We start from the raw sequence: 27522 nt of genomic DNA, 5'->3' as shown, positions 1-27522 counted from the left end.
ACTGAAGGATCCTGCTGGTCCTCTGGCTGCATTCCCAGTTCCTCCTGGCCACAGCACTGGCCACTGGTCCCACAGTGGATCCCATGGAGATGTCAGCTGCTGCCTCTTGTTCCCGTGCTCAGGTTTGCTCTATGAATACTTATCAAGTGATAAAACCCATGGCCAAGTGAAAGCAACAGAGGGCGTTGGCACCACCACCATCCTCCCCCCAGCATGCAGGGAGAACACACCTTTGCCTCCAGGTCTCCATCAGCCCAGGTGAGAGTTAGTTATGGTCAGTCAGCCAACACTCACAACCAGATCTGCAGCCAGGGCACCCATGAGCGCAGCTCTTTGCCTCATCTCCCAGTTAAAAGGAAACTCCTAAAATCACTAAGTCCCTCACAACCAGCAATTCACAAAGTTGGCCCTCTCCAGCCTTCTTTCCCCTGACACCCTGCAGAGCCTGAATGAAGAGCTGTTTCCCTCTCCTCTCCTCGACATCCCCAGAGCCTCTGCCCCGATGGAGTTTTAGCTGCTGCATTTTCTGGGCAGCACTGGTGTTTCTTCACCCACTTCCCTCCCAGCCCCACATGGCACTGGGAGATGACTTGAGAGTTAAGAAGCTGATCTGCTCACCAAAGCTCCTCCAAGCATTTGACAGGGCACCTGCTGAGCCCAACAGCCAGTCCCAACACCACCCAAGACATTGTTGTTCTTAAGCACATCTCTCTCGCCTACCAGGCTTGAGGAGGGGGTGAAAATAGAGCAGTGCAGCCCAACTCCCTCCCTTTGCCCACCACCAGAGCCAGGGAAGGTCCCTGGGGAGCTTCTTCCAAGATGAGTGCCAGCAAGGAGCTTTGAGTGCTGGAGCATCCCTGCACTGAGCCAAAGCCACCAGTTCCAGGGATGGTCCTCCACTCCCACTCCACAGGTGCTGGAAACTGCCCAGGACTTAAGCTGCTCTCGCTGTGGAAAAAAACTCTGCCTGCGGTCTCCGAAGCCACAGGTGGGAAGAGATCTCCATCCTCAGTGCTCTGCTGACCAACACAACCCTACACTCTGATGGACCCTCAGAAACACCCCTTCTCCTCCACCCACTCAGCCTGCAAAGCAATTAAACCCTGGCTGCCATGGCTGGGCAAGATGAATGGTGTTTATTGGGATGGCTTTCCTGCATGCCAAACATAAAACAAAATGCCAATCGATACAGCTGCCTCACCTGATGGTTTTATTCCTCTTATCCTCACGCCCCCACTTTTAATTTCTTCTTGTGCTGGAGCTCCTGGTGGGCCTTGCACCGTGGTGATAAACCTACAGATCCTCATTAACCCCCAGCCCGTGGGCAAGAGCAAGAATTTGCCTTTTCACTCCTTTCCTTTCCCCTTTTTTTACTTTTTTTTTTTAAACTCTCCCTCTATCAATATTTGATGAGGGTAATTTCAAAGACTTGTTTAGTATGATCTCCACATAAGGAGTCCTTCGGAGTGTTTATCACGTTCGAGGTATAATTACATTCAAATCCTGAGACACAGTTGCCAGGGTTACAGCTGCTGGTGGTTCCTCCAGCTTTTGTGTGTCTGGGGTTTCTCACCGCCCCCAAAGCACATACACAACCCCACACTCTGCTCCTTTTGTGGCTGGGGTAGCACAGGAGGGTGATGGGCAGGTCATGGACCAGCAGTGGCCAGGGTAGGGCACACCAGCATCTCCCAGCCTGAAGGAGAAGGCAGTGTCACCATGCAAGTGACACTGTACAGTGCACCAAGTGCAGGAGGTTGGGGTCAGGGATGGGGTAGAGGGAGAGCTGAGCAGGGAGTTGAACACTGCTGACAAAAATATCACAGTAAAATCCTCCACCAGTGACAGGACCAGGGAATAGCTGGAGCTGTACCAGGGCAGGGACAGCACCCGGGGAATGGCTGGAGCTGTGCCAGGGCAGGGACAGCACCCAGGGAATGGCTGGAGCTGTGCCAGGGCAGGGACAGCACCCAGGGAATGGCTGGAGCTGTGCCAGGGCAGGGACAGCACCCAGGGAAGGGCTGGAGCTGTGTCAGGGCAGGGACAGCACCCAGGGAATGGCTGGAGCTGTGTCAGGGCAGGGACAGCACCCAGGGAATGGCTGGAGCTGTGCCAGGACAAGGACAGCACCCAGGGAAGGGCTGGAGCTGTGTCAGGGCAGGGTCAGGTTGGATCTCAGGGAAAGGCTCTTCCCCCAGAGGGTGGTGGGCACTGCCCAGGCTCCCCAGGGCAGTGGGCACAGCCCCAAGGCTGCCAGAGCTCCAGGAGTGTTTGGACAATGCTCTGAGGAACAGGGTGGGATTGTTGGAGTGCCCTGGGCAGGGCCAAGAGTTGGACTGGATGATCCTGGTGGGTCCCTTCCAGCTCAGGATATTCCATGATTCTATGAACCTTAGTGGCTGTAGGAGCTCCATGGAAGGAGAGGCAGCAACACAATTCCTTCATCCCTTGAACTCCCAAGTGAAATCTAAGGGGGGAAGGCACAAATAGCCAGGGATAGAGGGTTGAAGAATCCCAAGGGATAGGTCCAGTGATGCTATCACTGCTGCCACACCAGCCTGGGAACTCCTACCTCCTCAGCCTTCCCACCATGAGGGCAAGGGTGACCATGCAGCTCTGCCACAAGCTCCTCTGCTCTAACCAGGAGAAGCTTCCTGAAAGGCACTGGATGCTCAAGAACACCAGCTCTGCATGTGCCAAGGCATTCTTGGAAATATTCCTGACAGTAACCTGGCTTAAAATATATATGTATGATCTGGGCCATGTGCTGGAGAGCTGGTCTCACATTACTGGCCATGCAGAGAGGAAAAAGCTCAACTCCAGCTCCTTAACCAAAGCCCAGCTGCAGCAGGGCTGTGTGAGAAGGCAGCTGACCACCAGAGCTGGGGGCAGCCCTGGCCCCACACTCAGCTGCCAGTGTGGGACTATTGGAATGCCCCCAAGACCCTGCTGAGCTGGGAGGAAATCAAACCTGAGCATTTCCTCTGCAACACAGCATCCCACCCCTGCTGCTCCAGCTGCTTGGAGATCTCTGGGCCAAGGGCAGTGCTTGAGGAGGAGTTAGTGACAACCCTCAGGGAAGGGGCAACCCAAGGAAAAGCCATTCCCAAGCTCTGGGGTTGAACAAAGCCTGCCCAACCAGATCTGCCTGCCTTTCCCAGCCTCCAGACAGGCAGAGACTCAGCTGTACCTTGGGATTCCTGGCCAGTGTCAGTAAGTGCTGTTTCACCCAGGCAGAGAGGAGTTGGAATGGAATTGTCCTTGTTCTAGTTCCAGTTTTAAATAATACCAACAATAGGCAGCGTTATCACTAATCCCCACAGCTGAGCCTGAAATAAGCTTACAAACCATGCAGCAGGCACTGTGGGAAGAACAATTATTCCAACAAAGGATGGAGAGGGGAGGAAACAGCCACAAGCTCCTTGGATTGGATGGAGGTTGAACACAACTGTTGTCAATTCACAATAAATAAATAATAAATAAAATAAACCCCCACCAAAACACGAAAGAAACAAACCCAAAAAACAACTGCAGCGTGAAAGCCTGGTGAAATATTTACAATTGTTTCAAATAATAGAAAAAAGGTACCTGCTACAGCCAATAGGTTGTAAAGGAAATTCAGATGGAAGCTATTGTTTACCCCTAAATCAGCTCTAATGCACTGGCAAATGTGATTATCTGCATTCTGAGGGAGCAGCAGCATCTGCATTCATTACAGGTGTGCTCAGTGAAGGCTCTCTTGGCTGCAGGTTCATTTGTAATTATTAAAATGCATCCTGTTAGCCGTGCAGCAAGTCCCAAATTTCTGGGCACCAGCACATACAGTATTTGCTTTAATTTATTATGTGTATTTTATGCATTATTTTACTGTATCAATGCCATGGTGCAAATGAGAAACCTCATCTGAAAGGCGCCAAATGGGACTGAGCTGAGCACTTTGTGTCACCCGCCCACTCGGAGCTGGCACGTTCCCAGGGGAAAGCTTTTCCATCAAGGACAAACAACCAGAGAGCTGGCAGCCACCCTGGCTCTTCCCACTGCCAGGGGTGGGAAAGGCACCAGCTCAGTACCTGGGTGCACACCAAGGGGAAAACAGTAACCCAGGAATGGAGGAAACTTGTTGTCTCCCTAAGGACACACACCTGTCCACTGCTGGGCCACCCCATTATCCAAAATAACAGCAAATAACAAGCAAAGAGCAGGCAAATACAGGGAACTGACAGAAAAGCAGGAAGGGAGAGAAGCCACAGGGTAGTTTGCAGCAGGAGATGTGAGAGGTCATAGAATAGAATCATAGAATCATAGAATTGATTGGGTTGGAAAAGACCTCGGAGGTCATCGAGTCCAACCCTTGGTCCAACTCCAGTCCCTTTACCAGATCATGGCACTCAGTGCCACGGCCAAGCTCAGTTGAAAAACCTCCAGGGATGGGGAATCCACCCCCTCTCTGGGCAGCCCGTTCCAATGCCTGATTAGTCTCTCTGTAAAGAATTTTTTTCTGATATCATAGAGTGGTTTGGGTTGGGAGGGACCTTAAAGACCATCTCATTCCACCCCCTGCCATGGGCAGGGGCACCTCCCACCAGCACAGGTTGATCCAAGCCCCATCCAACCTGGCCTTGGACACTTCCAGGGATGGGGCAGCCACAGCCTGTGCCAGGGCCTCACCACCCTCACAGGGAACAATTCCTTCTTATTATCCAGTCTAACCCTGTCAGTTTGAAGCCTTTCCCTCTTATCCACACCCAAGCCCTTTTCCTCGGGGCTTTCTCCGTCCTTTCTCCACTCAGCCTGTGTGTATGTCTGGGATTGCCCTGACCCAGACACAGGACCTTGCACTTGACCTTGTTGAACTTCATGCCTCATCTCACTTACCCAAGAGGAAAGCAAAGGCAAATCCATGCAAGAAATCCTGGAGTGGCCCTGCCTCAGCTGGAGCCTGAGCTTTTAAGGGGAAGAGCTTTCCCCTGGGCACAGCTGCAAGGAATGCTTGGATCTGATGGTCAAAGGGTCCAGCACAGATACCAGAGTCACTGGGACCCAAACACCACCCAAAATGCCTGTTACCATCCCTAAAGCTGGGGGCCAGGTGGAAATCCCATCCAAAGTATTTTGTAAACATCAGGGAGGAAGGATGAAGACATTGGGATGAAGGCCCAGAGCGGCATAAAGAGCACTGCTTTGTGGCCTCACCTCAGCACAGCAGTACCAGCGACGCCGCTTATCAGAGGAAGGAAACAGGATGGAGGTGACCAAGGAGCATGTCTGAGCATTCAAATTACAAGCAGGGCTTGTAAGGGACAGGATCTGACATTTAATGCCTCTGTTTGCAAAGTGCTTGACATTCACGATAACAGGAACGGCACAGACAGGCAGCGAGGGCTGTTGGCTTCCTGGGAAAGCCAGAGCACCATGAAAACAGCCTGGTTTATCCCTTTTCACCTGCTGGGAAGATCCCTGGGAGCTTCCTGGGAAAGCCAGAGCACCATGAAAACAGCCTGGTTTATCCCTTTTCACTTGCTGGGAAGATCCCTGGGAGATGAAACACAGGGAGACAAGTTTATATGAGCTCCTGCAGCATCCCTGGGACAGGCTGCCTGCAGACTCCTGGAAAAGTCACCTCATCCCCATAGCTTTCCACCCCAGAAGATGGATCATCTATTCTGCTTGAAGGTTCTGCAGGAGATGCCTCACAAGTGTAGAGCACACAGCCCAGAGGAGCCAGGGTTTGATCTTATCCAGGGCCCTGAGGAGCCATTATGAGAAACATAAAGTTCAACACTCGTTCTTCTCTTGAAACGCTGCAGACTGGATGGAAATAATTTACTGTAAAGGCACCTCATCTGACAGCAGTTCAGCAATGGAAGTGGAAGATGAGAAATTAGTGTATCAGCTAATTCTTGGCAGAAGCTGGAGTTCTGGAACCAGTTTTAACTCAGGACTCAGCTTGTAGCAACATGTGTGTGGGCACCACTGGTGTGGGCACCTGGGTCCCCAGCAAGAGATACCAAGTCCTGGGAGGTGCCCAGATTGTCTGGACTGGGTTTGGAGCAACCTAATTTCATAGAAGGAGGGGTGAAACAAGATAATCTTTAAGGTCACTTTCCAGCCCCAAAGTCCTTCCTGTTGTTGTGATTCTCTTCCCACAGGACAACACTCACTTCCACACTGGCCTTCAGAGGTTCTGCTGATGTGGCTGGAGAATGATCTGCAAGAGCAGACCAGTGTCAGTTGGGTCCCTCAGTGATCCCAGGCTTTGCAGGGCAACTCCTGGCAAAGCTGGGCTCAGGAAGGTTGATGACAAGACTTAAGAATATTGTCAGCACTTGTGAACAGACACTTAATTCCACCACAGTGTTAATGTTCTGCCCAGCAAGGAGAGAGGACTCACATGGTGAGAGGGGAGGGAGCAGAGCCCGAGGTCCCCGGAGCACAGCACAGCTCCCTGCTCCCTCACCCATCCATCCAGCCCTATCTCCTCCTAATTACATTAAAATAACACTCTCCCACCTCATTTTTTCTTATTAGAAATGAACAGATTTAAAGCATTTCCCCCTCAAATTATGGTTCACCTGAGTAGATAATTAAAAGACTGTAAAGGAGATACACTTTTATGTGTAATTACGCCCACTTCTGCTGCTGTATCGGGGCTTCAAAAATATTTGCAAAACAACTCAAAACTTTTATTTTGTCAGCGCAGTAATTGCTGCTTGTCAGGGCTATCGGTGCCGGCGTCTGCTCTAACGAGAGCGGCGTCTCACAGGCAGCTTCGCTGAGAGGGAGGGCGGGGAGGAGCTGCAGAGCATCCCAGGGAAACTGGCACAGCATCCGCGCCCCGAGAGCCGCGGAGCGGCACCGGCTGCCCCCGGGCACGGGAGCCAGCGGGAATGGCCCTGCAAAGGGGAAGGGTGTTTGTATTTTATGGGGAGATGGGAGGGATGCCTGCATCAGCAAATGGGAAAGGGGAGCAGGCAAGGATGGGATGCTTCTGCACTCCTTAAGTTTCTGATGTGCCCACAGGCAGCCCGGGGACACGTTCACAGCTACAGACACACCTGAGCTTCCTGTTGGGGACAGCAGGTCCCAGACAAATAAACCACCAGGCTTCTCTCTGACTTAGAATCATAGAATCACAGAATGTTTTGAGTTGGAAGGGACTCACAAGGATCATCCATATAAACTCCTGGCCCTACCCAGGACACCCCAACAATCCCACCCTGTTCTTTAGAGCTTTGTCCAAACCCTCCTGGAGCTCTGGCAGCCTTGGGGCTGTGCCCACTGCCCTGGGGAGCCTGGTCAGTGCCCACCACCCTCTGGGAGAGGAACCTTTTCCTAATATCTAACCTAACCCTCCCCTGAGTTGTCCTGGGGGAAAAGCCCATGACAGTGGGTGAAGCTGCTGAGGTGTTTTGGTTACATGATTTTAACATACTGTGTGCTGCCTGGTGACCGTCGCTGATCAACACAGGAGTTGCTTTAAGAACCACCTCCCAGCACCATCTCCAGTTGCACACAAATTTGGGGATCTGGTGGGTGTGCAAAGCTGCACCCTCTTCCTCAGCACAAAGGGTGTCCCATGGAGGAGACACCACCCATAACATTGGCCCCACATGTTCACAAAGCCAAATGACCAAACAGATGCTAAATCCGGGAGGGAAGGTGTGTTCCCCAGGAGGATGGAGCTGCTGGGATGAAGGCTGAGTGGAGACCACAGGCTCTAGTGTGGGCATCACCCACCCTCCTTGCTGGGACAGTGGCTGATGCTCATGGCCACTGCTGGGTGCCAACCACAGCCAGAGTGTGGCAAACCAGCACTCCTGCCCTCCCAGGGAGCCAACACACTTTGGAGTCCCCAGATCCACGCTCGAGTTTGCTGTGTGTGAAGGAGATATAACACCCCATTTCCCTCATAAGGGCATGGGAAAATGAATTCATTAGTGTTTATAAGGAACTAAGAAACTCTGATTAGAGAGCCATGGAAAGAGCCCACGAGGGAGATGAACAGTTCCACGTGCAGCGCAGTGCTGGGAAGACACACGGTGAATAACATGTGGGCTGTGTGTGGTGCCAGGGGGAAAGGCTGAGGAGCAGCTCCAGTGCTGCCACCAGAGATCCAGGGAGGGCAACTCCTCCTCCAGCTGCAGTGATGAGTGACCACCTCATAGCACCAGGATGTGTGGGGTCGTGAGCCAGGCAGCATGAATATTTTGGGATTTTGGGGAGCTTCTCACTTTCCATGCTCCTTCAGAGGGCCACCAGTATCTCCAGCGTTCTGCAAGCAGCAGGGACAGTCCCCAGGACAACTTCCCCCTGAGGTTAATGCCAGCACCCCAGTGCACCTCACAGCAAAGCATTCCCACTCTCCCAGGGCCAGGCGGTGCAAGAGGTCTTGTCAAGGGGCTGGTCCTGCATCCTCTCCATTGCTGCATCCTCTCCATTGCCGAGGGCAGGGACAGGGGAGCCCAGCTCACAGCAGAGAAGCAGCTCAAAGGTATCTTCCTTCCCACACAAATCTCAGGAGGTGGGATTTGCTCAGTTAGCTGGGTGAGAGCATGTATCTGAGAGCTTCATGGGAAATCATGGAATCACACAATGGTTTCAGTTGAAGGGACCTGAAAGTTCATCCATTTCCACCTCTTGCCATGGGCAGGGACACCTTCCTAGTGGCTAACTAGCCCAGGTTGCTCCAAACCCTGTCCAACCTGGCCTTCAACACGTCCAGGGAAGGGGCAGCCACATCTTCTCTGGACAACTTGTGCCAGGTCCTTCCCACACTCACAAGGAGGAATTTCTTCCCAATATCCCATCTAATCCTGCCCCCTGGCAGTAGGAAGCTATTCACCTTTTCCTTTGTCACTCCATGCCCTTGCCCAGGTCCCTCTTCAGCTCTCTTGGAGCCCCTTTAGGCAGTGGAAGGAGCTCTCAGGTCTCCCTGGAGCCTTCTCTTCTTCAGCCAAACACGCCCAGCTGTCCCAGCCTCTCTCCAGAGCAGAGGGGCTCCAGCCCTTGCAGCATCTTTATGCCTTCTCCTGGACTGGCTCCAGAAGCTCCACATCCTTCCTGTGCTGGGCCCCCAGGGCTGGAGGCACCTCTGCAGGTGGAGTCTTGCCTGAGGGGACAGAGGTCCCCCCCTTGACACTGGTGGCTTTGGGGCAGCAAAGAGGAGTGGCCGTGCAGGTTTAATCAAGGCAGAACCTCAAATCCAGATAAAAGCAACTGAGAGGAGTAAATCCTGCCCTGTCCCAATCCCCCTGGGGTGCAGGCAGGGTGCAGGCTGTGCCTGCCACTTAGGGGGTGTGTGGTGAGACCAGAGAAACAGAACCAAGACATTTGCCTGACAACAGGAGGCGACTTTCCTGGAGCATCCCCCAAAACCTCTCCCACAGGGTCTGGAGATTTCAACACTGCAGCAGCCTCAGCCCTGCTCCATCTGAGCCCTCCTGGCTCCAGCCTCGGCTCTTCAGCACGGCTGCAGCCTTGCCCGGCTTGTCCTCCAGGAAAATCCCGGCACTTGGAATAGGCAATGAGGCATCTCCAATAATTCCAGCAGCTGCTGCCAGTTAATGTGGGCTGGCATGTAACTTTATCATCAGACCATATTGCTCCAATTACAATTTAGCCGATGGTCCTCTTGGGCTCGTCTTTTATTTGTCTTTCACTGCCGAATGTGGGCGGGAGAGGAGGTGGGGAGGACAGGGATGTGTGTGTCTCCCACCTCCCCCTCCATCCTCCATCCTCCCCCTCCTTCACTGCCCCCACGTCTCTGTGCAGCCAATACATTCCCAGCCACCTCCTTCCCCTGGGAAGGGCTGTCCTCAGGCCAGAGCTGTGCCTTGTGCCTCAGCAATGGAATGAGAGCAAGTGTCTCCCAGCAGACCCCACGTGTGAACCCCCGGGGGAGGCCCCCACATTGCTCCCCACAGAGCATCGTGTCTGCCAGGGAGCTCTTCTCCCCCTGCCCCGTGTCAGGCACCATCCCAGCTCAGTTTCCATGGGGAAAATAAGGATTTACTCCACCACCAGTGCCGGAGTTAGTCCAGCATCACACTGGTGTGCCAGAGCATTGGGTGTATTGAGATCTCTGGGAGCTGCCGAGGGGTAATTGGAGTCAACACACTACTTCCATTTTTCAAGGCTGAGAGCCATGAAGGAAAGATTTTTCATTCTTAGGGTTGGTCTCTGTTCTGGCTGTGACAGCCACCTGTGTCTATATTCAAACCTCAGGGAAAGTTTTTTTGGCCGCTGTGTGGCCTTGGTAAATGACATCTCGTTCCAGCTGGGATGCAGGTGAAGCTGGTGACTGGGTGGCCCACAGGGAAAATAAAGCACAGGTTGCACAGCCTGCAGCTGTATAAATCCATAGGAGGGAGGGGAAGGTCCAGGCACATCCAGGCTCTGCCAAGGGGCTCCAGGCTCCCTGCTGTCCCAGTAACCATCAAACTGTCAGCAGGGCTCCCCCAGACCCCGTTGAAAGGCTATTCCCAAGCAAGTTACTGCAGGAATGTTAAGCACTGGCTGTAAATGTCTTTTGGTTACTTAAGAGGAAAACCTCAGAGTGACCTGTGTAAAGGATATACTCTCTCAGAGCCCCAAATCCCAGAGGGCTCCAGAAATATGAACACTGTTTTCAACCACACCAGTAGCCCAATAAATCAAGTATCTACTCGATTAAGGACACACAAACAACTTCATTCTGCCCTCCATCAGCTGCTGTCTATTTGCATCTTGCATGTCCAAAGACCTGCCAGGAGGCTGGATTTTATGGCAGAGATGCTCTGCTTTCATTTGTCAGGATGGGCTTGGCAAAAAAACTCCCCAAACACCCCAAACAACAGTCCTGTGCAAGAGATTGAGGCAAATGTCACTGTGGTGTGTGAGCCCAGGGAACCGTCACCACCAGCACATGGAACTCAGCTGGTCAAAAACCCTATCACAAAAAAATTCCAGCTATAATGACCCCACAGAAGCAGCAAGAACTTCCAGACCTCCTGATGGGAGCCCTGAGAACACCCCACATCGGTAACACCACTGATGGGAGAATCACAGGACACCTGGGACCACAGGGACGTGCCAGCCCCACCTCCAGCTGAACCAGTGCTTGCCTCCCTCCCTCCCAATCCCCCCCAAAACCATGGGGTGTGGGAAGCCTGTATCCCCCACCTCCAAAGCTCTCCCAGTAGCAGCTCCTCTTTCTGAACCCCAAGTATGTCGTTGGTGGCTGCATATTTCTAAATATTTCTAAATCTATCCAACTTTTAGCCCCTGTTTTAGCCCTCAATGTTCCCAGTGCTGGCAGGATCAGCTGCCCTCAGGTAGCTTCACATGGATCACAGAGTCACATCATAGAATATCCTGACTTGGAAGCGACCCACAGGGATCAGGGAGTCCAGCCCCTGGCCCTGCCCAGACACCCCAAGAATCCCACCCTGTGTCTGAGAGGGATGGATGGGTCGTGTGATCCCAGCAGGATAAAATGCCCGAGCGCAGCCAATGCAAAAGGAAGAATTCGTTTTCCTGCCATGATTTACAGTAATCCTTAAGGAAAGCAGGTTCAAGATGAGCATCAGCCTTTCATGGACAGGCTCCAGCACGACTCGGGAAGTGAGGAGCCTCCGTGCTCCGCCAGCAGGGACGGCACTTTCATCCCAGTAAGCGCTTCCAGCGCGGCTTCCCTCAGCGATCGCACACGAGGGCTTTGAAATGCACTCCACAGAAAAAGCTGTGCCAAGAAAATTCCTTCTCCTGGCCCTTTTGCAGCGAGCAACCTCCGATAGGAATCGCCGAGAATAAAGTCACTTCATTTACAAACCGGGGAGCCAAATCTGATAGACATCAACATTCGAGGTAAGTCAAGGAGTGATGGAGCACTGCCAGTTCCCCAAATGAATATTCATGGCAAATACTCTGAGCTGAAGAGAAGTGGGCAGCAGAGAGGCTGCCCCTGGGAAGGGGAAGGAAAGGGACCAGGCTTCTTTCATCATTTTTATTGAGTGCAATTTTCTCTTTAGTACAATATTCTCTGAAAGTTACTGTTACAAACTCCGACAATTTCAACACAATCAACAAATTGGGAAAGGAAGGGGGTGGTGGGGTTGGGAAGGAGGGCAAAAAAAATTCCGAGGGTTGAAATCTTTTACAGACATCTCACTGGTTATGTACAGGACAGGGTAGGGGGAACAGGGACCCGGGGCGCTGCAGGGACCTCCCGGAGCATCATCTGGTGGGTGGCAGGGGGAGCAGTCCCTGGGGACCCCTCTTGGTGCTGCTGCCCGGCTGCAGTGCTGGACTCGATGCCCCTGCAAGGCAAGAGGGAAAGGAGAAAAGGGTGAGAATAACTCATCTGGTGCTCGAGACTTGGTACCTCCTTCACTGCTGACCCTCCCTGTCCTGCAGCCAGTGCCAGTGAAACCCAAAGGCTTCTGAGAGCAGAAAAAAAAAAAAAAAAGGAGGAAAAAACCCACAAAAGGCAGGGATTAATTAATATGCTGTCAGAAAAATGATGATTTCACTGAAAGCTCTCCGTTTCTCCTCGGGGGGAAAAGGAAAGGAATGGAAGAGACGGATTTCTTTGTGAAGCCGAGATGCTTCGGGGAGCGGAGGTTGAGACGCGACTTCGGGGGCCGGGAGGGTTTCCACGTCCCCCAGCAGCCAAGATGCCTTTTCCCCACCTCCCTCTGCAAGATGAGCACCCCCGGGTCTAACACAGGAGCAAACCACAAAGCACCATGAATCATTTTCCAACGTAACAAAAAAATCCCCATCTTCTCCGCTGCCGGGGGGAAGCCAGAATGCCTCAGAGCCAGAGGAGCAGCCCCAGGAGCACCCTCACCCTGCAACCAAGAAGTGCCGCCCAGCAGCAAAATCCCATTATTTAGCCACTTTGGAGAGGCAAAGATGCTTTTAATATACAATGGCACCTTGGAAACATAAAGGCAGCACATTAAATAACAAAGCAATTGACTGCTGGATCCCTTTGCTGGGCCACCGAAAGCTGGGGCTTGCTGGCTAATTATTGCTGGGGTCCCTGTGCCTCTCCAAACATACTGATGCTTTCAGAAACCCACTCCAGCTGTGCCTGACATTTCACTCCTATTAAAATTCATCGTTCTCCTGAATGGAAATAATTTTTTTCTTTAGCAAACCTAGGTAGTAATGAAAGTTTTATTTAGTAATGCAATGTTTGATGGGAAAAGAAGCAGAGAAAAGGGAAGAGAAATTGAGCTTATCTTTAAAAAAGGACTTTCAGCTGGGGGAAAAGATATTGCTGGATATTTCTCAGGCACATGGGTCCATTTTTGGTCCTGTGCTTGGAGGTTTGGTCTCACAGCTCCCGTTAATGTTTCTGGGAGCAGAACAGCAAAACAGCTGGGGAAAAGCAGTAACAGAAATATAATTAATGCAACGACACAGAACTCGCTGCCTGAGCCGGGCGGGTCCTGGGGATGGGTGTAGAGCCAGGTGGGTGCACCCCAGTCCGTGGGGGGATTTGTATCGGCATCGGCCACATTAAAGCCGGTGATGAGTGATGGGTTCAGCCCCGGGCGCTGCTCCTGGAGCCACCTCCACCTCCCCCGCGGCCTTTCCCAGCTCCTTCAGCAGCCGAGGCCGAACCCACGGCACGACCTGGGGAAGGTTTGTGGTATATTATCCCCGGGGAAGGTTTGGGGTTTATTTTCCCCGGGGAAGCCGCGCCCTGCCGGGGTGGTGGCTCAGCTTTGCCGCACCAGCTGCAGCCCTTCCCTTCGCCCGGGCAAAAATGATCCGGGGGCAGCTACAGGTGCTTTGGGCTCATCTCAAAGGACGGGTCCCAAAGGGCAGGAGGAGGAGGATGGGGAGGGGACGGCACAGCACATCCCCAGTTACTGCATCACCCCGTCCCCGCACCGCCGCCTCCTGCTCCCCGCGCTCCGCCGTGGGAACCCCTGCGAGGCGGCGCCGAGGGCTTTGATCTCAGCCTGGAAGTGCTGGCGTGACACAAATAGCAATAAAAAGGCCGCGCTGGTGCGAGGAGAAGGCGTTCCGTGAGGGAAGGGCGTTCCATGAGGGAAGGCAGCGAGCCGCGGGGTTGGCATGTGGGCAGCCGGCCCCGGGGCGCTCTCCCTTTCCGTGCTCACGGGAATGGGCAGAACTGCAAACACCCAAAATAATCAAGGGTGAGTGGCACTGTAAACCCAGCTGCTGTGCCCGCATGATGCCACGGAAAAGGGGAGCAGCTGGTGGGAGCAGGGAAGGCACTGGAAGTGATCCAAAGCCACCGCTGGATCCTGCAGGTGCTCCCTGGGCACCAGCCCGTATCCGGCCCTCCTGCAAAGGGGAGTCACATCTCACTGCCCTTCCCCTGGGGCATCGGGGCAGGAGCCTCCAGGAGTACCCTCTTCATCCAGGCACCATTGGGGTTCTAACATGGCACTGCCACCCAGGCACAAACCACAGACAAGAGGCCACCTCCCTGCCCACGGCAGCCTCTGGCTGTGGACACCTTCCCAAATATTTAGGCTGAAGAATGTGAAGATTTCACCCAAATCACGGTGGGGAGAAACCCAAACCGAGCAATGTGAGCATGTTCCACATGCTCCTGCCCATGGAAACCCCCACAGGGCTCCAACACAAGGCTCTCCCAGCTCCTCAGACAGCACTTGGCACGAGCTGTGCCTCCTGCTCGGCGCTGATTAGCATTGATAATTGCACTGATGGTGACTGCAATTTTCCTGCCCTCTCTCCCTTACCCTCATGTAAGGGTTCAGTTGCCTAATGAGACCCCTGAGGATAATCAAAGAGAGGAGGAGCAGGTTCCCCCCACCACAACGGCAGCTCTTGTGCAACATGTGGGGATGGGAGAGCCCAACTGGTGGATGGGGAAAGCTGCTGAGCCTTGTTTACTTGGGGACATGGAGCGAAGTTCACTCCAATTAATGTTTTTAAGTGGATAGGCATTAATCCCCCTACGCTTATCTAGAATTAACGCAGCACTAAGCAGATTTTTGCCTAATCCACTTCCCCATCCGGCCCAAAAGGGCGCTGTCTGCTCTGGGAAGGAGCAGAGTTCAACTAATCCACTTAAAACTCACGTGCCTGGTTAGTTCAGATTAACCTCCTCCAGCATTTCCCTCCAGAGATGGGCCACGAGACCTCAGCACCATCCCACCTCTGCCACTGATGGGGCCACCCTGCCCATGGTCATGCCACTTACAGTGCAGCTCTCCATGTGTTGGGGTCTGCTGGGACCCCAAAAACAGCCACTACAGCAGAGACACACAGTGGGGTGGGACAGTCAGGGCCTTCACAGGCTTCTAAATTCCAGTGGCCAGAGGAAGCAGAGCAGGAGCAGGAGATGTTCAGACACAGATGGGGACAGAGGGGCAGCCCAGGCTGGAGGGATGCTCACAGTGCTGCTCTGTGGAGGACAGCCAGCCAAAACAGATGGCACTGAGACACCATCCCGAGTGCCACCAGCTCTGACAACCCTGAAAGGCCCAGGTGAAGGGCAACATGGTGACCACAGACAGGTGCACTCCCATCCCCAGCACCAACCTGCTGCTCTGATGTGAACCAAGAGACCAGATTTAATGCCATGGATGCTCACACTTCCCAGCTCAAATCTCTTCCTACCATGCAAAGCAGAGGAGACCCTCTCCTGACTGGGACAGCTCCTCTTTCCACACCAAGCCCTGGTATAGGAACACAGCCCATCAGGGTCCAGTGACTGGCAGGAGCCAGCAGATCTCCCCTGAGACACAGACACAGAACCAAACCCTGAGGACTTCAAAAAGTGGAAAGCACAACCTGACAGCAGCTCCTACACCTTCCAGAGACAGGGCTTGGAGGAGGGGGAGCTCAGCTGGGACAGGCACAGCCATTCCTGCATGGCAGAAGGGTTGGACCAGGTGGTCCCAAATAACCCTTTCAACCCCCCCAAAAAAAAAGAGAAAAATAAAAGTTGGAACAGGAACAGCAGAGAAACCACTTATGGGGTGAAATAACTTGCCATGGTGTGGACTTTGCCTCTACTCCATCACTGCTCAAGAAGTTTCCAGCTTTTCCAAAACTGTGCAGAGACTCTGGGAATGACTGACCCTTGTAACTAGATCAGCACCCACCCTGGCAGGAACCTTCAGGGAAGGGGTATGACAGCAGGTGATGATTTGGGTGTTAAATCCCCCCTGCAGCTCCCTGTGCAGAGGGGACTTTGGGGGAGCAGGGGACACACAGCACCTGGATGGGTGCCAGAGCTGGATGTGACTCCTGGCTCCCACCACCTGCTTTTCCTTCAGCAGTTCAAGGAGGATGAGTGGCCTTGGAGCTACAGAACATTTCAAGGTCTGTAAATCCATTCCTCATCTCAGAAGCTGATTGATTCTTTTTCTTTTGAAAGTCAAATTCAATGTTTAAGAGTAATGATTTCCAAGTGAACACAGAGGGGCTCAAATATATCAGCAGTTCTTATGGATCAGAGGCAAAAGCCCTAATTCAGACCCTAAAGAACAGAAACGTGTCTGTTCCCATCACAAAACAATGGCAAGGGTTGGGGGTGGTGCAAAAAACCCTTCATAGGTGATGCCCAAAAATTTATCCCAGGCCAATGGTGAGCTGGGATATTCCCCTGGCTCCCACAGGGATGTCCTCAGGCTGCAGGCAGATTTAATAATGAGATCTCTGCAAACCAACCCCAAACCAACCTTTTCCTCCCTCTGAATCAAACACCCCAGAGAAACAGAAGGTAGAAGAGGAAATCCCTTGGGGCTCGGGCCAGTGTGGGGGGAGCTCCTGGGGCAGAGACAGTGGAGAAGGGAAGGGCAACACGGACACAGAGAGAAGGACAGCCCTGATTTCTCCCAGGGAAAGGAGCATTGAAGGCACCAAAAGCTGACAAGCTCGGAAATAATGGTCTGAGATCGCTCTTATTTAAAAACCGGCCGCCTGCTGTTTTCATCACAGCCCCGCTCTGGCTTGCAGCAACATTTAAAATTAAATATACATAAGTGCTTTCAAAGAACTGTTAATTTGAAGGTCATTAAACAGCATAAAATACACTCCTTTTTTTGTAGAAAGAGGCACATAATAACACCATTAATACACGCTCCTCTTCCCCGTGCAAGCGCTCGCTCCTGCCTCGGATGTGCCGGAGCCTTTGGGTTCACCTTCGCTGGCAGCAGCACGACATCTCCTTTTAATTACTGCTATTGAGAAAGCTGCTGCCTCCTCCATCACACCCAGGCATGGGGCTGTATAAAAGCCATGGAAAGCCCCAGGGAGAATGATGCAACTGAACTGCCAACAGGGATTTTTTAGGGGGATGAGAGTGGGAACAGCAGGGCTGGTGGTGGAGGGAGGAGGCAACATGAAGCCATTTGGCAACACCCGCTCCAGACATGAGCCTCTTGCCCACTGATCCTCACACAAGACCATAGGCCAAGCTCAGAGAAGGGTTTTGGTAGCAAAAAGTCCCATTTTTTGACTTAACGCTCCATGCAAAAAAGACAAAGTCAACCCAGACATAAAAAAAATCCTAAAAAAGACACAAAAGGGCTTAGGTTTTTACAGTTGCCATAGAAATGGAGAGAAGGAGCTGACAACTTCAAAGTGTCTCAGTGAAAGGACGGGATTGGGGGCGAGGATGAGGTGGGCTCACCCAGGCAAGGAGCAGGATCCGTGTGCTGGGATATAGCCACAGGAACAAGGCACCACAACCCCACCTATGAGCAGCTGCAGGGCCAGGATCCACCCCAGGGGTGTCCACCAGCAATGGGCACCTGCCAGCACCAGCACATGGCAGATGAACCCACCAGGACCCTCCCTGTGTGATGGATGGAGCCCAGCCTGGAGGACAGGCCTATGGAGTTGGTCCTCTTTGATTCAAAGTGCCTTTTTCTTCCTTTTAAACCAAATCTTTGTGAGGAAAAAAATAATTTTGAGTCATCCTTACTCCTCTGGGATCAAGGAAAGGAAGTCCAACACCAACCAGCATGGATGAAATGTGAAAGTGCAGTGTTCACTTTTAGACCAAGGAAGAGGTTCTTGCCCAGGGAGGAGCTACAGGGCACCATCAAAGAGGTACCACCTTGGCATCTGATAAGAAAAAGGAGGGACCAGTCCAAACACAGCCCTGCTGTCACGGCAGGGATAACACTGTCACTCCCAGACAGAAAGGCTTCAGTTTGGAAAACTGATTTCACTTGGAAAAAAGGCCTCTAAAGAAATAAAATGGTGCATTAGAAGTCATCTGAAGTGTTTATGGGTTTTTGTTTTTTCAATAAAAAGCAAGAATCAAACATGGCTACTTTGCACTTCCCCCCTTGTTTTCCATTAACAGATTGATGGCCTTTGCTGAAATCTTCCATTTTGGACAAAAAGGCAGGAGAGCAGCTGGCCCATGGTGACCCTCCCTCAAATATCCTGACAGCAACTCCCTTGGCCCATGATGCCTCAACACTGCAGGGATTTGTTTGAGCCACCTGCACTCTCCTTGTTCAGCTCAGGACACCATCAATCTGCTCCTGGGCTCTCCTGTGACCCTGGGGGGGGCGGGGGGACATCTCCAGGCTACCGAGCTGGGTGGACCTGGAACAAGGCCAAGATGCCACCTTTGTGGGAACAACTGGTTAAAGAGGTGGGATATGGGAATCATCTGCTACAACACAGCCCAGGAGCCATCAGACAGCTGGAAGAGAGCAGCAGGATGGAAAGACCACCAGCCCTGGCAATGCCCAGGGGCACTGCTCGTGGCCATGTGTCAGGGAGGGGTCTTTGGCATCACAGGCAAGCCAAGGAGCACCATCCACCCTGGGAAATCAAACCAGGATGTAAAGCAGAACTTGGTATCTCCAAAAGCATCTGAGCACTGGGGCAGCCTGTTTATCCACTCAGGAGTATGAACTCTGCTGGGTGGGATGGGCAGGACTTCGTATCTCATATTCAAGATGAAATGGCCACAAGATGCACCAGGGAAGGTGCAGATTGGACATCAGAAAGAATTTCTTCTCTGAAGGAGTGGTTAAACATCGGAACAGGCTGCCCAGGCAGGTGGTGGAGTCCCCATCCTTGGAGGTGCTTGAGGAAAGACTGGACATGGCACTCAGTGCTCTGGTCTAGTTGACAGGGTGGGGATTGGTCAAAAGTTGACTCGATGATTTATTCTAACCCTAATGATTCTATGATTCTGTATTATAGGTTTTATATTTAAAGAGGGTTAGAAAGGGCTGTAAAGGGGCAGTGGTGTCCCAGAGAGAACTCTGGGCAGGGCAGCAGGACCCGCAGCCTCACAGGTGCTTCACAGGCGGGCGGCGCAGCAGGGGAGTCGTAAAGGTGGAGTATTGATATTTAGCCTGTGTGGCTGTCATTCGTTCCTTTAAATGCCTTTAGCTTCCTTCTAATAAAAGAGAAATCATAAAAAAAACCCCACAAAGGACCCTTCACCACCAGTGAATATCAATGTGGCAAGGCGGCGCATTAGCATGCACAGCACCCGCTCCATCTGCATGTTGGATTCCGTGTGACAACATCCTGGAATACAGATTTGGGCCACGAGTATCCCGAGAGGTATTAGCGATCGTCTATCAGACAGGACGAGGAGCAGTCCCTGCTGTTGTAAACAAGGGGTGTTTTTCTCTGCCTCTTTCTCTGGAGGGAGTTCAGTGAGTTGAAACAAGCTTATTCCTGCATTTTGTTAGTTCCTGTTCTTCACCAGAATGTGGGTCATCTTCCTTAGGTGGCGAAAGAAATAAAGCTGGAAATGCAAAGAGCACCCCATCACCAGGGCCCTTCATCTGCTGGTGGTGATGAACCATCAGCAAGAACCAAGGAATGTGCTCCTCATGAACCATCATGAACCAAGCACATGCTCCCCACAGGATGCACAGCAGTCCCCTCAGCCACAAAGGATCCTGATGGCCCCAGCACAGGGGGCAGTGATCCCACCCAGGACACGTGGACAGGGGATGGCAGCAGCCAGAGGAAGGGCTTGTGCCTTTGTGTTCAGTGGCAGCAAGAAATCTGGTGAGGCATCTCCAGGCACAGGTGGATGTTGGGAATACAATGGGCCAGACGGACATGGAGCAATCCCATGGTGTGGGTGGATGTGGGGCAGCCCCATGGCAAGGGCAGACATGGTGGACATGAGCCATTCTCATGGCAATGATGAACACAGGGCATCACTATGGCACAGACAGATGTGGGCATTGTCATGGAACAAACAGAAAGCACCCCCATGACACAGCTGGATTTGAGGCAACCCTGTGGCACAGGACGAAGTGTGGACAATGCCTGGGACATGGATGGATGCAGGACATCCCCATGGTGCAAGCAGATGTGGGGCATGGCCATGGTGGGGATGGATGAGTGAGGAGGACAAAAGGTGTGAGGAGGATGGAGGGTGAGTGAGGAGGACAAAGGGTGAATGAGGAGGGCAGAGGTGAGTGAGGAGGATGGAGGGTGAGTGAGGAGGACAAAGGGTGAATGAGGAGGGCAGAGGTGAGTGAGGAGGATGGAGGGTGAGTGAGGAGGACAAAGGGTGAATGAGGAGGGCAGAGGGTGAGTGAGGAGGATGGAGGGTGAGTGAGGAGGGCAGAGGGTGAGTGAGGAGGATGGAGGGTCTCCACACACATATGAGCCACCACATCACCAAATCCTGGCCAGGACCCACAGCCCCAGAGGCACAGCCGGGCAGCCCCACACCACCATCCCCGGCCATGCGGGCACCACTGGCTGCCAGCACAGCACCAGCAAGATGCAGTGATGGATCATTACAGCTCACACACAACCTCTAAGTAAAAGCCTTATTAAGAGTTCATTCATTTTATAAACTCCCAGTGCAATGCACAAAGGAAGTCAGATTGCCTGGTCTTACAATATTCTGGGTAAACACTGACACGCGTCTGGTAATTTTAACCAGATCAATTTGCAAAGGAGACCAATGGAGGAACAGAAAAAAAAATAGAATAAAAATCAAATTTAACACTGGGAAACCACCACTGGGAAAGGCTGCAAGGAAATGAGCAGAGAAATATGGAGACAGATGGACAGAGGCACACATGACAAACAGACCTACCTCCAAAGCCATGAAACCTAAGTCCATAAATCAATATCAAAATCCTTAGGTCCACAAGATGGGGGAAAAAAGTCCTCCATAGCCATCTTCAGCGAGGCTCTGGAGGCCTGAGCAGTCCGTTTCCCAGAGCATCTCTCCTCCTTCTCCAGCAGCCACCAACCCAGTCACAGCCATGCGGCGGCTCCTCGGGTCCCATCCCCGCCGCACCAGCCCTTGGCGTGCTCCTCCCCGCTTTCAGGATGCTGAGCACTTCCTTCATTGCCAGCTGCTTCCCAGCTACCTCCTGCCCCTGGGGGCTGTGGGTACAACCCTGGGCCCCCCGGGCTGGGGCCGTGCAGCCGCTGGCCGCAGGGTCAGCGCTGATCGCTGGTGACGGACAAGCAGTGAGTCCACGGTAGGTTGACAACATACACAGGCGCACGAGCGCGCACACACACACACGGGAACACCTCTTTCCATTTTCCAGGATGGAGATTCTTTTTTTTTTTAATCCTTTTTTTTTTCCTTTTTGCAAAAAAAATGCAAGCGAAAGAGAAAAAACGAACAAACAAAAAAAATAAAACCAAAACCCAAGGTTTTCTATTGAAGGTACATCTCTTCTTCAATATGAAGACATTAACTGGATTGAGTCAGATCCCCCATGCAGTGGTCGGCAAAGTCCTTTGGTAGTTGTCAGAGTGGCACCCGGAGAGGAGGACAGGGAGCTGTGGAGACGTCTGAGGACATTTCCACCCAGTCTGTGAGCAGAGAGGGGACCAGGGGGAGCTGGGAGGGCTGGGGCAGGGCAGAAAGGCAAAAGAAGAAAAAGGAAGGTGGTTCCTCCAGACAGGATGCTCCATCTCATGCCTCTCCCTTTCCCAACAGCCCCTTCCTCCTTCTCAGTTTCAACCACTGCTCACTGGTGGTGGGATTGGAGTCTGGTCTCTAGGGTTTGGGTTTGCTTCCCCAACGCACATTGGTTTGTCTTCATTGTTTTTTATGTTTTTCATTTTGCTTTGCTTTTTTAAATATATGATTTGTACATATTTATATGTATTTATACGCTGTTCCCCATGGCATTGGTAAGTGTGCTTCTGTTGGTGAGGAACGAAGTCACCAGTCAGAGATGAGTCCCAGGAACATCCTTCATCTGCGGTCGCAGTCCTCGGACAGCAACGGCTCCTCTCCAAGCGCTGCCCCGTGGCACCCGTCAGTTCCTCCCCTCCCACCTCTGCCCCTCCTCTGCGTGCCCTCCCTGTCCCTCCCCATCGAACAAGGGACGTCATGCCATCGAGGTCGGAGACTGGCTCATCTGTACTCGCATGGACTGGACGCTGTTCAGGATCTTCTTCTGGTGCCCAGCCAAAGTCACCCCTATTCTCAGGAGGTCTCTGGAAGACAAACAGACAAGGCAGACAGAGGAAGATCAATGGGCAGCTGAGGGTGATGAGCCTATTTTGCTGTCTCTAAGTGAGGTGAAGGACACAAGCTCAGCCGGAACAGCCACAGGGCCCAAGTGCAGCCCTGTCAGCATCACAGGGACTGAGAGCAGGCATACACTCACACATTGACTCCCCACTGCTGAATGTGGCCACCTCCACACTCAGGGTGCTCCTGACCAGTGAGAGGGATGCTCACACCCATCCTTTACCTTGAACTGACCTTCCCACCTCTCCCAACCCCCAGCCAGGCAGCACCAGCTTTCAGGCAGCTCAGACACAGCACCCAACTCACTCGGATGTCATCTGAGCAACCAGCTGCAGGGAGGTGAAGCCAGCAGTCAGGAAGCTGTCCCGGTACTGGCTCATCTTCACAGCGCTCAGCCAGTCATCTACTGAGGTAAAGGCAGTGAAGTCGGGGATGGAGCGGTCGAGGAGGGGCTGAGAAGGCCTGAAACAGGACACACTGTTGGCAATAAGCCTGACTGGCACCCCTGAGCCCAGCCAGCACATGGATGTGCTCCCCAATACACACCCAACATCCTTGTGGTCCCCCAAGAAAGGCCATCAGGAAGGCCTGTCCAGTGGGAATACTCCTGTGCCATGCAGCTTCACAACCCTGCACGCTGCAGGAGCCACGGGGACAGAGGCACCGGCAGAGCAGCTGCCGCACCCGTATGGTCACACACCATAAAGAATCAATAGCAAAGAATTATTGCTGTTGCTTGACTGAAAACTACATGTTCTTTGTCTGACTGTCAGGCAAAGACAGAATACCCCCGTGCCTGACAAATGACTGATGAATTCCCATCCATGCCCCCACCCTGGCAGCAGGAGCCGCTCGGGGAGCCTTGTGCTGTGGCTTGGGGAGCCCTGTGCTGTGGCTTGGGGAGCCCTGTGCCGTTGCTCGGGGAGCCTTGTGCTGCGGCTTGGGGAGCCCTGTGCCGTGGCTTGGGGAGCCTTGTGCTGTGGCTTGGGGAGCTTTGTGCTGCGGCTTGGGGAGCCCTGTGCCGTGGCTTGGGGAGCTTTGTGCCGTGGCTTGGGGAGCCTTGTGCCATGGCTTGGGGAGCCTTGTGCTGCGGCTTGGGGAGCCCTGTGCCATGGCTTGGGGAGCTTTGTGCCGTGGCTTGGGGAGCCCTGTGCCGTGGCTTGGGGAGCCCTGTGCCATGGCTTGGGGAGCCTTGTGCCGTGGCTTGGGGAGCCCTGTGCTGCGGCTTGGGGAGCCCTGTGCTGCGGCTTGGGGAGCCCTGTGCTGCAGCTTGGGGAGCCTTGTGCCGTGGCTTGGGGAGTCTTGTGCCGCGGCTTGGGGAGCTTTGTGCCGTGGCTTGGGGAGCCCTGTGCCGTGGCTTGGGGAGCCTTGTGCCGTGGCTTGGGGAGCTTTGTGCCGTGGCTTGGGGAGCCCTGTGCCGTTGCTCGGGGAGCCCTGTGCTGCGGCTTGGGGAGCCCTGTGCCGTTGCTCGGGGAGCCTTGTGCCGTGGCTTGGGGAGCCTTGTGCCGTGGCTTGGGGAGCCTTGTGCCGTGGCTTGGGGAGCCCTGTGCCATGGCTTGGGGAGCTTTGTGCCGTGGCTTGGGGAGCCCTGTGCCATTGCTCGGGGAGCCTTGTGCTGCAGCTCAGGGAGCTGACACAACACACGGGCACTCACACAGCGGTGATGGTAGCCACAGTTTTGAGGCTTGCCGGGTTGCGGATCATCTTGTCGAGGGTGTTGACGATCTCGCTGAAGCGCGGGCGGGTGTTGCGGTCCTTCTGCCAGCAGTCCAGCATGAGCTGGTGCAGGGCGGCGGGGCAGTCCATGGGCGGCGGGAGCCGGTAGTCCTGCTCAATGGCATTGATGACCTGCAGGCAGCGAGGCAGAAAGCGGCACGTGAGGGTGAGGGACTCAGGGGATCTCATGTAGGGGCTGAGCGGCACTCACTGGGCTGTGTGTGCCGGCAGAGGTGCCACGGGCAGCCGGGAAGGCAGAGCCCAGCCCAGCTGATCAGCAGCAAAGGGAGCGGGAGGAGGAGACACTCCCGGCTCCGGCGCTCTCCGAGGTTAATCCCCGCTCTGATGCTCCGCGCGCTGCAGTTCCTCCCAGCGGAGAGCTGCCACTCATTATCTCGGCGGATCGCGCCAGAGTACAGCACTCACACTTCCAAAGCTCCTTCCCTGCTCGTAAGCCCTCTGAACATTTTCAAAGGCCCTGCAGCTTGCTGAAGTCCAATTACCAGCCCACTGGCTTTTCTACCCTATTTCCCTCCTTGCATCCTCTCACTTTCCAGCCTGATTCATCTCCAAACCGAGTCCTCCCGAGGCTCCATGAAGGAGCAGAGAGCCATTCAGGCAGGGTTTTCCTTAGGGTATGAGCCACCCCCACACCCTCAGAGCAGGGTGGATGACCCCCAGTGCTTACATCTTGGTTGGACATGTCCCAGTAGGGCCTCTCCCCGAACGACATCACCTCCCACATGACGATGCCGTAGCTCCAGACGTCGCTGGCCGAGGTGAACTTGCGGTAGGCAATGGCCTCTGGCGCCGTCCACCTGACAGGGATCTTCCCCCCCTACGGAAAAAGTGGGAGCAGCTGAGGAATGGCTCCCTTGGCAGAAGAGCCTGGATATCCACCAGCCAGGGCTGGAGTCATCCCACACACCCCTGGCTGCCGGTAGCTGGGGACCCCCTGAGAGTGGGCAAGTGGTACCCGATGGGATGAGAAGGAGCCAGTAACAACTCCACAAATGTACCTTGTACCTGCCCAGAAGGGGTTAGCTGAACAAAACAAACAGGTTTATCCAAGGGTTTATCTCACTGAGTAGCATTACCCCACTCCAGCTGCCCTGCAGAACTCAGCACATTGGTGGCCTGTCCCCAGGTCCCTTTCCAGGGAGTCACCAGGTGACAAGACTATGCAGGACTGGGGAGTGCTTGTCACAAGTAAGGAGCCACAGGTATCCCCATCCCTTGGCCTTCAATGGAGACAAGGTCAAGCCTAAAATCATCCTCTACAGATTCATCTGGGCTCCCACAGCTCCCAGAAGATCCTTCCAACCCCACTTGTGGAGTGGAAGCGAAAAAGCCAAACTACCTTTAGGACTCAATGGAAAACACTGGAGTAGGAAGGTCCTTCTGGCAGAGAGCTCCTTGTTTCTCCTAAAAGCTCAAAAACACGCTCAGCATCTCAAGCCACCCCACCAAACCAGTGCAGGTCCCAGGGCCAGAGGCCATGCTGATGAGGGGGCAGGGATGTGAGGACGGGCAGCACAGAAAGGGATGGCTCCCTGGGCCAGCTCTGCTGAAATAACCACAAAAAGAGCCCAGGGATAAGGAAAAGCACAGGTACAGATGGAATTTACCGGGGGCAGAACTGCACTGTAAATTGTTTAGCACAATTGTTTTCTGTAGCCTCTCCGAGGAAGCGTCAGCTGCTCTTGAAGGATGAATGGCAAAAAATTTGATTTGAATAACTACAAATGGAGAAATTAACTGCTAGGTTGTTTTTCCTGCCTTTTCCCCAGAGCAAAAAACCTGCTGTGGGAGGCAGAGTGATGCAATCGCAGGCACAGCATCACTTCCCAGCTGCCAGGGAGATCTATTATGGCTTAAATTAAATAAAAACACAGATGAGATAATCTCTTTTTATCTCTGAAGGTGGGGGAAAGACTAATTCATGCCTCGTCTCAGCAGCTACTGCTGGGGTCTTTGAAGGGAAAATAAAAGCTGGGGGTGTGTTCAAAGGCTGCTGCTTGCAGAGCAGCTGGGCAGGGAACGGGGCAGCTCCAGCAGGGATGGGAACATCCCATGAGCAGGGGAGGGAGACTGAGGGACTGCAACTGGGCCAAAACGCTGAGTCAGCCTTAAAGGCATGTCCATGGCTTTCCCATTTTGGCAGCTGGACCAGCCCTGGTACCTGGGCACAGCTCAGCAGCCCAAGGAGCTGCTTTGGCAGGAGTCGGTGCAGCCTCGTGCTGGCACCCACTGCACACTCTCCTAATTAATGGATTAAATGAGGCCAAGGGGTCACTCCTTTCCCTCTGATCACACTTAACACCACTCAGGGGCTTGGGGCTCACTGGCAGGACGATGGACATGGTGGGGAGCTGCAGGTCCCCTGGGGCAGTGGGAGCAGGGGAAGAGAGGAGCTGCTATCACCTATGAATGAGTTAATTAAGGAGAAGAAGGGTGGCTGGGGAACTGCAGAGCCCCATTAGGCTTGTCTCCAATTAATGCATGGAACAAGTTTCCAGCAGGGAAAAGCAGTCCAGAACTGGAGTGCTGGGGGAAGGGAAGTTGAAACGCCATCGCTGTGCCGTCGGGGTTGCTGTGAACTCCCTGCCTTCCCTTCCTGCCTCTCCAGGGACTCCTCTGTGCACCTTTCCTCCAGGGAGAAAAGGGAAAAGAGGCTTACCTGGAAACTGTGGAGGGCAGAAAGGTGCTTGCGGAGGAGGGAGGCAGAAAACTCATAAAAAGGAGGAAGAGTAAGGAGGGAAAAGAGGATGATTTGCGGGAACCATCATGACCCTACATGGTGGGAACACTCAAGAGATGCTTCCACCCATGCCAGGGTGTACATGCAGCACCCTTGTCCCAGGGCCAGCTGGCAGCAGGTGCAGGGCAGGCACAGGGAATGCTGAGCAGGATGAAACCCTGCAAGAGGCACGTACCAAGGAGCTGGTGTAGGTGGGGTCAGACGTGTCGTCCTGCAAGTAGCGCGAGAGGCCGAAGTCGGACACTTTGCACACCAGGTTACTGTTGACCAGGATGTTCCTGGCAGCCAGATCCCGGTGCACGTAATTCATCTCTGCGAGGTACTTCATTCCAGCAGCAATCCCTCTGAGCATTCCCACCAACTGGATCACTGTGAACTGCCCGTCGTTTTGCTGTGAGTAGGAAGAGCAGGAGCTGGGGTGAGTGTGCAGACCCCATTATGAGAGCAGGACCACTCACCCTGAACTCAGAGGGATGCTGCACCCCCCAGAGGACTATCCAGCTGCCCTGCCTGATTTAAAGCAGAGGGAACCAGCACCACAACACACATTTTGGGGACATTGCACACTGCAACCAGCTCCAAGCTAGGCAGACAG

The 27522-nt window shown here is 53.5% G+C and overlaps 1 protein-coding gene across 1 annotated transcript in view; it reads right to left on the bottom strand.

Annotated features, from left to right (window-relative positions):
• Positions 1-11980: 11980 nt before the first annotated feature.
• The window catches only part of EPHB1 (EPH receptor B1), an 84131-nt gene continuing 68589 nt past the window's right edge, over positions 11981-27522 (bottom strand). Inside the window, exons 12-17 of the mRNA XM_071565999.1 lie at positions 27103-27318; positions 24855-25004; positions 24105-24298; positions 22757-22912; positions 21044-22413; positions 11981-12296 (exon numbers count right to left, since the gene is read on the bottom strand). Of these exons, the coding sequence (XP_071422100.1) occupies positions 22305-22413; positions 22757-22912; positions 24105-24298; positions 24855-25004; positions 27103-27318 (825 nt within the window). The 3' untranslated portion in view covers positions 11981-12296; positions 21044-22304. The remainder of the gene's footprint in view (positions 12297-21043; positions 22414-22756; positions 22913-24104; positions 24299-24854; positions 25005-27102; positions 27319-27522) is intronic.

The sequence above is a fragment of the Pithys albifrons genome, chromosome 11, assembly GCF_047495875.1.
Source record: "Pithys albifrons albifrons isolate INPA30051 chromosome 11, PitAlb_v1, whole genome shotgun sequence".
NCBI classification, from domain to species: domain Eukaryota; kingdom Metazoa; phylum Chordata; class Aves; order Passeriformes; family Thamnophilidae; genus Pithys; species Pithys albifrons.
The sequence above is the reverse complement of the archived record's forward strand: the minus strand, read 5'-3'. Positions and strand labels throughout refer to the sequence as shown.